This window comes from Erithacus rubecula (assembly GCF_903797595.1).
Source record: "Erithacus rubecula genome assembly, chromosome: 17".
Taxonomy (NCBI): domain Eukaryota; kingdom Metazoa; phylum Chordata; class Aves; order Passeriformes; family Muscicapidae; genus Erithacus; species Erithacus rubecula.
In genome coordinates this window covers 4,613,641-4,624,380 of record NC_136669.1, presented here as the reverse complement: position 1 = coordinate 4,624,380, position 10,740 = coordinate 4,613,641, and the positions used below count along the sequence as shown (strand labels likewise).

At 52.0% G+C, this 10,740-nt stretch overlaps 1 protein-coding gene across 1 annotated transcript; it reads left to right on the top strand.

Moving 5' to 3' along the window:
- Positions 1-7,819: 7,819 nt before the first annotated feature.
- GRIFIN (galectin-related inter-fiber protein) lies at positions 7,820-10,212 on the top strand (the record flags this gene model as incomplete). The annotated part of the gene is made up of 4 exons (XM_079320889.1): positions 7,820-7,831; positions 9,289-9,368; positions 9,459-9,621; positions 10,048-10,212. The coding sequence occupies 4 exons, from the start codon at positions 7,820-7,822 to the stop codon at positions 10,210-10,212; spliced, it is 420 nt and encodes a 139-aa protein (XP_079177015.1).
- Positions 10,213-10,740: the final 528 nt, after the last annotated feature.

The window sequence follows — 10,740 nt, the reverse complement described above, 5'->3', positions numbered from 1 at the left end:
GGAAGGGTTTTATTCTTTCACTTCACAGGTAAGACTGGGGAGGCTCAAGAACCAACCAATTTGCAACCTCACTGTGAACCCCACACACCTCCCCAGGGCAGCTGCACATCCCAGCCCATTTGTTCTCCCAGCAGGTGAGCTGTGATGGCTTTGCATTGTTAGAATTTATCCATTTACCAGAGCAGCAGACTCCACTCTATCTGTACCACGGCCTGATGCCAAGTCAAACCACACAACCAAGGCTGTGGCATTGACAAGATCCTCTTTATCAGTCCAAATCCTAGCCCTGTAGAAATGAAGAGCAGAGGTCTATTTTCATCATTTTCTGGGATTGGCATCAGTTACACCCCTCTTTTAATTAGCTACATCTTGCTTTGTGTTCAAAGCCATCTCAGTATTTCAGCAGTGGTGGATGCCAAGCTGGCAGCCTCCAAATAACCCAAGGGGCCTCATTGCCCTTTGCAAAATCCTGGCTTCTTCCTAGAGCTCCTCCCACAGCCTGGATTTAGGAGCAGGGCTTGGGACACCAAAACACCCACTCAGAGCACTGTGCCACATCCCTGTGCTGAGGTTGGTGGGCTCTGGTGGGCACTGGGGGGTCCTCCCCAGGCATGGCCCCTGGGAGCAGACCCAGAGGCACGTGGTGGTGTGGGCAGGGTCTCACTGCTCTTTGCCAGCTGTTTTCCTTTGTCAGTGGGGTGAGGGTTTGAACTCAGCCTGTCCCAAGTGTCGCTCCCAAACATTAATCTAACAGGGTGCCTCTGTTTCCATGACCCTATTTCCACCCTCAGCGTTACACTCCACTCCAGCTCCATGAGCTGTTCCAGATGTTTTGGAAAACCCCTTGTAGTTTGGTAAAAGCTCCAAAAAACAAGATAATTTCTCCCATCAGACAGATGTAAAGGAGGAGGAGGAGAGCAGCAGAGGATGTGAGGAGCAGAGTCACGGTTGGATAACATCTCCCCAGGCTATGATCCACATCAAGTGCAAAACAGGATTGATGAGGTGCTGAGGCAGGTCAGAGCTACCACAGATCTCTCTTGAAGATGGAGGCCAAACCCCTGCAGTCCTTGTCCTTTTCCATCAGTGGGAGTTTTGCCCCTGACTGCAGCAAATGGCATTTCCCTCTGAGCCTGCTCCACAGCCCTGAGGGGTTGGAAACCCACCACCAGCCATGGCAGGAGATGGATGCAGCACGTCCTGGAGCTGCAGCTCTCTCCTCAGCTCCTGAGCATGCCTTGGCTTCTCCTGAGCTGCTACTGAGATGCAGATGGGATTCAACCTCAATTCCCAGAGCTGCTCTATGAGGAAGAAAACTGCAGCCAAAGCGTGGGTGGGTCTGGGTGGAGTCTTCTGTGGATTAAACCCCCTGCTGGACCCCTCCATCCCTCCACACCATGCTCCTCCTGCCAGTTTGTGTCCCTTCCTCTTGCTGAAATCTTGCACTAACAAATGCTTCATTCACAAAACATCCCTTCACCTCCTGTGCTGGAATTCTCACACTTTACTTAGTTCTATCCATAACTATATAGAATCAAATTATGTATAAACCCAGCACCAGAAATAGAGAGGGACTAAATCAACATCCTGGATTCAGGCTCACCCAAACCAGGAGTCACTGGAAGCTGGAGCTGCCTCCAGACTTTGTGGCTGGAGCCCATCTGCAAGTCTAAAAGTCAAAATGAAAATAGAGAAGAAACCAAATAACATGGCATCTCCACAGCTTGACCACAGGCTCCCTGGGGCAGGGGCTGTCTGTTTGCTTGTCTCAAGAAGAACAATTTCACTGTCTGTGAATGAGGAGCTGGAGCAGGGTCAGAGTCTTGCTGTGGGAAGGGGCAGAGAGGAGCAGAACTCATGGTGGGGGTGGGCTTGCTGCTCAGCAGGATGGGCAGCAGCAGACATGGCTATAGGGAAGGCCATGATTCCTCATCTTCATTCCCCAGCACTACTGTGAGCCCCAAAATCTCCAAAAAAATGTGGTACCATTGGGTGCCACCTCCTTGTCTCCTGCCTGGCTTTGGGGTGTGGCAGAGAGGCAGCTGCTCCTGGGCAGTGGCTGGGGGAGAGGATGGAGGGGAGCCAGGCAAAGGAGAGAGGGCTGGGCAAAAGCACCTCCCAGCCCCTGGGCAGCTCAGGGACTCAGGGGCTGGAGGGGCTCTGGTCCTGTCCAGAGTCCCACCTGTCCCACCCTGGGAGCTGCCACTCCAAAACTTGAATGTGTGCCTCTCCTGTGTCTCTCACTTTGAGCTATCCTGGTCACATCAGGAAACAAATGCACTTGGTTCCTTAAATGGGGGAAGGTTTTTTTGTCATCGTCGTCATTTTTCTAGTTTCGGTCTTTGTTAGCAGCCCTTCCTCTTCCTCCCTGCTCTCCAAAATAGCAAAAAGCTGCATCCTCCTCCCCAGCTGCCTCTTGTAGGTTGCTGCAACACCCAGTGCTTCTCCTCAGCCACCAGTAGCAAAGGTCAGAGCCCACATGATGAGGACCAGCACTCCAAGCTCCAGGGTTTGTTGACAGGGTGGCCTGAAGCAGATGTGTGTGGGGTCTTGCTGGTACTGGTACCTCTGGATGTGTGCCAGGCCCTGCCAGGCTGAAAATGTCCTTCCTAGCACTCACCCCTGTGTCATCCCACCTTCTCCCAGAGCCTGGGTTGGGGAGTGGGCCCTATATCCCTTCTTCTCTCTGATGCAGCAGGGCAGATGATGAGTGTTGCTTCAGTGCAACAGGATCAAGAGAAGGGAGCAGTGGTGGTGCAAGGAGAGGGTCAGATACTCAGAGGTGGAGGAAGGACATGGTCTGGCTCCCAGAGCTGCAATCCTCTCAGCCCCTAAACCCTTTTCATTGACCAAACCCAGAGTTCCTCCCTGACAAATGCCTCCAAATCCCCTCTGAGCTCCCTGGTGGTCACCTTGGGGTGGAGTTCATGCTTCTCTCAGCAGCTCTAGGAGCCTGGCATGATGCCATCTATTGTGTCCCAGCACTGACCACCACTGCTCTGCCTGGAGTAAAAACTGCTCATCCTGGTTGGAGGCAGCACCATCTCTGCCACCCTGATGGACAGTGGCTCTTGGACAGAGCTCCCTGGCTGGCTGCCTGCTGGGAAGGGGCTGTGCTGACTCTGGCCTTGGCACATCTTCCTCCTGGGTAAGTATCATTTGCACTTCTCTGTGCCTGGGAAAGGTCACTGAGGGCTGGGCTGAGCAACTGGCTGGAGGAGGCTGAAATATTTGTGATACTGATGGTCTCATTGTTTTCTTCTTCTTCGAGTTGTTCTGCCTCCTTTGGTGCCAATCAGCATCTGCCCCTAACTGGATCTTCTCTAGGACTCAGCCTACAGGGCAACTGTTTTCAGGTGTGATGAGGATATAAAACAAGGTCATGGAAAAGTTTTTATGATGTCAGAACCTGACAACGACTGCTTATGTTAATAAATCTCAGTAGAAACAGTGAAAAAGCAGGGCTACACAAATTCCGATGTTCCCCAGTCCTCATGAAACCTGCCAATAGCCTGAAGGGCTCCAGCACACAGACACACCTGTGACTGGCTGCTCCCTGAACCCCAGAGCATCCCCTAAACCTCACAGGTTGCCTCCCTCCCTCTTTCCACCGCTCCAGGCTTCCCTCTCCCGTGCGTGCTCTCCGCGCCCAGCTGCGGGCGCACGGCTGCGGCTGCAGCCCACGCACTGCTCCGGGCAGGAGTGCAGCCTTTGGCAGGAGCTGTGCCGTGCCCAGGCCTGTTGGCACGTGGCTGCCTGGCCAAGGGGCTGGCACAGAGCTTGCAGGGGGAGCATCAGCAGGAGATGGTCGTGCTCTTACTTGTAGGCGCAGCCGAGCGCGGGAGCGGAGCGCGCGGCCAAGCTGCAGCCCCTCCAGTGATGTGCTCGTCCTCCCCCTCTGCTTTGGGGCAGTAAATTGTTCAGCGTGGAATAAGAGCTGCTCAAACTGAGGAAGTATGGCTCCCAGAGACAAAGCTCACCTGGGAAGCCGCTGGGAAGCACTTCTGAATTGGCAAGAGTTAGCAATGGGGAATGAAGGGGGATTTGACAATGCTGACGCTGCTCCTGAGGAACCAGACACTCGACATAAAAGTGAGCAGGGAAAGTTCATACATAACCTCCCTCTCCCTGAGGATCTGTCATTGCTGTAGCTCTGAGCCAAAGACCACCATGGAGGGACAAGCAGTACACCCACAAGCCAACTCTGAGGAGCACGACAGGGCCAAGTGCCAGCTCTCCTCCTTCCCCATCAATCACCAGGAAGAGGGAGACAGATGTTTCCCCGAGGAGTTTGGAAGGTATCATCAAGGAGCAGGATAAATCAGGTCCCTGCATATACAACAGGGCAATCATTTACAGATCATCAAATATTGGCTCTAAAATCCCCAGGCATTAAACAACAGCCTGTGCCAGGTTGTGTGTTTACCTTCTGCTTGCACCTCGTGGAGCAAAAACAATGGGTGATGATCAGCCCCAAACCACAAACCCACCACTCTAAAAAGTCAGCTAAAGTCACTGGTGAGGGCAAAGGGGGCTACTCTGACTTGGTTTATCACCTTGTCCCCAGGGAATTGAGCAGGAAAGGACAGTCATGGTTCACCAAGCCTGGCAGCGTAACAGTGCAGCAGGTGTGGATATGGACCTGCTGGGATGTGCTGGCTGCAGGGATGTTGTGTCATGGCACATGTGGCTGCCCCAAGCCAAAGAAAGAGGGGTAGGTACAGCCTGCTCTCAGTCACTCTCTGCCTCAAGGGTCTCTGGAAGACCTTGGTTCAGTTTCTGGCTGAGCCTGGCCATCCCCTGACAGGACCAGCAGCAAGGTGGCAGCAGGAAACGCCTGGTGGGATGCCCTTATAAGAGCAAACTCGAGCTCCCGATCATAAACGAAACCCTCCTCTTTCATTTACTCATCTGACCTGGCAGAGCTGGGACTGATAATGCTGGTTTCCTTTTAAGCAGAGGCCAGTCATAAATAAAATAAACCAGGCATGCTTTGTGTTTCCACTGCCTTGCCTTTCATCCCTGCTCCTCAAAGCCACAGAAGGGAAGTCCTGAGCTGTGCTGGGGACAGCAGCGGCTCCAGCCTTGGCCTCAGCTGCACTTGTGTGGGCTCATGGCCCTGTCGAGGGCTGGGATCACCTCCCCCTTTCCACCAGCGTGGGGAAAGAGCAATGAGAGACTTCACTTGCAATGAGTTCCATTCACAGCACTGTCCAGGACAGAACCAAGGGAGAGAACATGCCCTTCCCTTCCCCAACACCAGTGTTTAACTGGGAGGATGATGTGACATGCTAACAGGAGGCCAAAGAATGGAAAATCTGACCATCTCCCAGGAGCTGCCAGCACTGAGGCTGCGCTCATTAGCAGGGCTGACCAGCAGTGAGGGGCAGGAGGCTCCAGCAGCGTGTGCTGGGGTGTCAGCTTCCCCTGTTGCTCTTGCCACCTTACAGGGTGTGATGTTTTCCTTTGGTGCTCTCTGATGAGCTGCCTTGGGCTGCCTGGGCTGAGCAGCTGCAAGGGGCTCCTGCCAGAGAGCCTGGAGCCTCCTTACAGCAGGGATGAGAGCCACAGGCTGCAGCACTGACTCCTGTCCCAGAGCAGCAGCAGGTGTTGCATCAGCCTCTTCCAGAGTTAGAGTTAGAACCATGTGTGAATTTTGTTATAACTATAACTTATCTCAGGGATTTGCCTGCACTCTCCAGCCCTCTCCTGGCCAGTTCCATAAAGCACAGCAGAGTGAGATCACAGAAATAGAGATACCACTGGCTGCGGCACCCAAGTTTATCACAAAGATTTTGTAATTATTTTCTAAGCCTAGAGGAGCATTCACACCATCCAGCCCTGGCATAGCACTGACATGGCCAGTCCCATGTGAACAGCAGTGCTGGAGAGACATTCCAAGTTATTGCAGAGCCAAAGATCTGAGGGAAAAGGATTGGGGAAGAGCCAGCAAAGCAACATCCCAAACTCTTCCTGGAGTAATACATTTCTAAAGCAGTATGGCTGGAGCACAGGGATGACCCCTGCTTGCACAGGGGAGTTTTAGAAATTCCCTCATGATTATGAAATGCCTGCAGAGGAGGATGAATACTGCCAGGCAGCAGATAAGCAAATCTTACCCAGTTGTGTGCACTGGGGAAATCATAGCTCCTGATTTGGTCTGGTGGGAAAAGGCTCTGGGAGGCCTGTCTGGATTTGGGGTCACCCACACTCCCCCTTTGAGAAGGAGCTGAGCCTGCCTGAACACGACCTGCTCTGCAGTGCCCAAGCCTTACCGTCTTCCACTGATACCATTAACACAATTATTACAAACTTGGCATACTTATTTAGCTTGCAGACCCCTCCTTTCCTACACACAGGACATCTGTTCTGCTTGGTTCTGCCCAGCATCACTCTGAGTAGCTCAAAACCAGCCCTTTCTCCCTGCAGCCCCTTGCAGGCAGCAGAAACGAGCAGGGAGTGATGATTTGGGGGCTGAAAACACAATATTGGGTTCAGGTCATAAGAAGGGGACAGATGCAGCCCGACAGAATGGAGACACCAGTGTCCATCATCCTTCAGGAACCCAAGCAGTGACAGGTGGGGTGTCCTGTCCCTGTCCTTCCACCACCGCCTCTGCTGCTGGCTCGGGGCTCCCTTGCACGTCCCAATGCTGCCACCTGTAGCACAGAGCGCGGCTCCTGCTCCTCAGACAGCGCCCGGAGAGCCGCGGGCAGAGCCAGACCCGGGCCCAGCTCAGCTTCACAAAGCTCGGTTTTGTGAGAGTCCAAATGGGAAAATCCTGGCCTGGGATTCGGCTTTGTCAGTCCCAAGAGAAGCTGTTGGCTTCTATGTCTGCTGAATTGCATTTTTAGTTGTCCGCCGAGGGCGGCAGAACTTGGAATAGTGGTTATCATTCTGCTTATCTGCCGGAAATAAAATAAACATTAAATAATACCAGCGCTGTGGCCCATACACTAAGGGGGTTTTAATCCATGAAAGCCATGGATTCCTGCAGGACCAGCCAAGGGCCATCACAGCCTCCCATGCATACAGGGATGGGGATAGCATTTCATGTTTTTAAGGCATTTACACTGTGGGAAGGGGGAGGATGCACAACCATCCCTCCCTTCCCTCCCAGCAGCACATGCTGACTGCCAGCATGAAAACACCTCATCACTGAAATTCATTTCAACGCTGCTCATTTCTTGGTGCATTTCCATGTCAGGAAATACTGGACAAAGGCTCGCTCACCCTGCTCCCAAATCCCTGTATTGTCCCCTCAGGGAAGGGAAATGCAGAACCGGGCGTGCTGAGCTCAGCACAGCAGCATCCCGAGCCTGGCCGGCCCCGGGGCGCCACGACAGGGAAAAGGGGCTCTGACAAAGCTGGCATCAGCTCATTTCAGGCCAGGCTGTGAGTCACAAAGAGAGAAAAAAGAAAACAGGGAGAAAAAGCCATCTCCGACGGTCAGGGTGAAGCTGAGCCCCTGTCGGACGCACCATTTCTCCTCTGCTCCTTCTCTTCTCTCCGGACCTTGAGGTGGATGTGACTCCTGCTATTCCCCTCAGCTTTGGGAGTCCCCATCTTTCCTTCATGCCTTAGACACATCGGAGCCCTCTGGATCACACCCATCCCGTCGGAGCGGGGCTGGATGTGGATTAGCCTCGCACGCCTGACCGGGCTGACCCCGCGGGCTCAGCGGGATCTGCTGCTGCCATCCCCGCAGCGCCGGCTCTGTCAGGAGACCTCATCCCGCTGGCCATGCCCATCCCTGCACACGAGGGCTCCAGCATCTATAAAAGCCCGTCTGCCCTTGCTGCTCTGCGGGCTGAGAGCGATGGCACTGCGGGTAAGCGCTGGGACAGCGTGTGGCACCGCCCGGGCTGTGCGGGGTGACAGCACGGGGCTGGCACTGGATAAAGGGGAGTGGAAGAGAAGGGCCAGACAGGTAGAAATCCTGAATAACACAGGGGTGCTTCTTTCAATGCTGTTCCTCTATGCCCGTCTGGTCCAGGATGCTGCAAATCTGAGTTTCATGGTGCTCAGGAATAGGCAACAGGACAGATTTTCATCGTGGTTATATCAGGGATGGTCTGGGGTAGCGCTGCCCTAATGGCAGCAATTCTCACTGTTTTCACACTCCGGCAGGAGGGCTTTAGCTGGGACCTGTGTGTGTCCCTCCATCTCTGCTGGGACAGCCAGCAGCAGAGGGAACAGCTCTTTTCTGTGTGGTGTCTCTTGCTGGAATTGGTGTAATGATGGCAAACTAAGGGTCAAGGCAAGGTGAACCTGGGTGCTGCCATCACCATTTGCTCCTTGAACCCAGACTCAGTCAGCCCCAGCAGCTGCCTGTGCCTCCCAGGGGTGAACACAGCTCAGAGCTTTTCAGTGGGAATGTGTGGGGTCCCAAAGCTGCCACACTAAAGTAACCAGGCACAAGGTTGGTCATCACCAAATCCTGCCCAAATATCTCAGCTCTTTCTTTTTTCCAAAAAAGCATTGGAAATAGGAACTCATGACAGAGAAAGATAGAGGGGAGTTGAAATCCTGACCTATAGGAAAGCATGTAATGGGCAGTGAAGATGGCAAGGCTGGGGAAATTTTCCTTATGTGAGCAGTAAGTTTGTGATAGAGAATGCTTAGAAATACAAGACCATTAGAGTGCTAAAACAAAAAAATAAAAAAAAAAAAAAAAGGGGGGCAGGTGAAATGGAAAGAACTTATTATTAAAATGAGTTATTTAATAAAACTATGAATTATTCAAAAAAGAACATTTTCCAGCTCATTTTATGCAAGTTTAACCTTGGAGATGGGAAGAGCACGTGAAACTGGGGATCAGGCAAGAACTTGGGGGAAAAATCAGTCATGTAATGCTGGATGAGCTCAGACTGGATGTCACTTTGCACCTGTTCCTCTGCTTCGAAGCATCACAAAGTTTTCTTCTTCAGATTTTGTATTGCTCAGGTGCAGAGAGAAGTAGAATATCTTTGTGTCCTGACAACAATGAAGGCATTCAAGCTCTTTAATTTTTTTCTTTCTGATCCTGCTCAGCTCTTTACAAAAGACCTCAGGGACAGCAAATCCCACCTCATCAACTGGATGTCATAGAGACTTGATTTCTTATCAGTTTAGAGTCCCTGAGATTATTTAGGAGTGAGAAAAAGACAGGGATAGAGTGTGTGCCTGTGTGGGGAGGGGGGGGGGGGGGAGAAAGAAGATTACAGTGAAAATGTGAGAAAGAAGTGTAAGGACTGAGTGGGGCAGTGCATCTCTGCCAGCTGGCTGTGTCCTCCTCCTTGTCTGCAGTTTGAAGCCCAGCACCCAGAGGGAATCTGTCCTGGATGGAGCATCATGGTCAAGGGTGAGACCAATTCCAGTTCAAGCATGTAAGGACATGCCCTGCTCCCAGCTCTTCTGGATCACCAGGGCCAGAAGCATCGTTTATAGCTTCCATCCCTTTTCTCTCACTGTTTTAGGTTTGAAATTAATTTGATGTGTGATCCTGGAGATCAAATTGCTCTCCACTTCAACCCTCGTTTCTCCAGCTCCAGAATTGTCTGCAACTCCTTCCTCAACAGCCACTGGGGGCAGGAAGAGGTGAACAGCACCTTCCCCTTCAAAGCAAAGGAGCCCTTCCAGGTAACCCTGTGTCACCTCACAGGTCTCCTCAGGTGTAACAGGAACAACCCAGCCAATGCTGGGGTGCTCCCCATTGCCTTTCCTGCCAATACTCAGCAATGTCCCCCCTCTGGCTTTGTCTCCTGTTAGTAATTCTGTTATAACCTGGTGATTTATAACCAACTCTGGCACAGACATGCAGAGCTCTAGCAATAATCCCTGGATGCTGTATTTGTTTTCAATTTAGGCTTCGCATTACCACCAGATTTTTTTATCATGAAATAAAAATTTTAGTTATTACCTCTTTTTGCCCAGAGTGGGGGTGAGCAGTGTGTGTGTGTGTGCTCTGACAGAGTTTGAAGTGGGTGGACAGATCCAGAAGTTCCCTGACATGATGGAAGAAAGGTGCTGTAAGGCCACATGAGCATAACACAATCTCTCTTTCAGGTCGAAATCTACTCTGACCAGGACTATTTCCATGTTTTCATCAATGACAACAAAGTCCTGCAGTACAAGCATCGACAGAAGAATCTCTCATCCATCACCAAGCTGCAGATTCTCGATGATATTGACATTTCTTCAGTGGAAATCACCAGACGAGGTCTGTACTAGAGACAAGAGTTGGGACTCTCTCACAGACCATTCCCCCTAAAGCTTCTGATTCAGCCAAGGACCATTTCCTCCCCATTTCCACCACCCACCAGGGAGATAGCCATGAGTCCTCATAGTAGGAGGGATGGTCATTCCCATCACAAGCCACTGAGACATCACCCAGCCACATTGCTGACCACAGCCCAGCCCATCAAGGACCTCCTGCCCCTGCACCTTAGGGGGCACAACAAGCTTTGGAGGTCTGATCATCTTTGCTGCACATCAAAATCTTTCTTGAGTAGCCTGGACACCTGAATGTTACCTTAGAAATTGTGTTTGCCCAGGAGCAGGGTGTGAATGAGCACCAGCCCTCAGCTGGGCACACGGGAAATGTGGGTGTCAGGGGTGGAAAGGGATGTTTCTTTCCAGGAGCTGGCTAAGAGTGATACCAGATTTGCCAATAAAATCAACCAAGGAAATCCCTGCTGGGACATCCCTCCCTGGGCAGATCAATCTCATCATCCATTCCCTGCCAGTCCAGGCACCTGG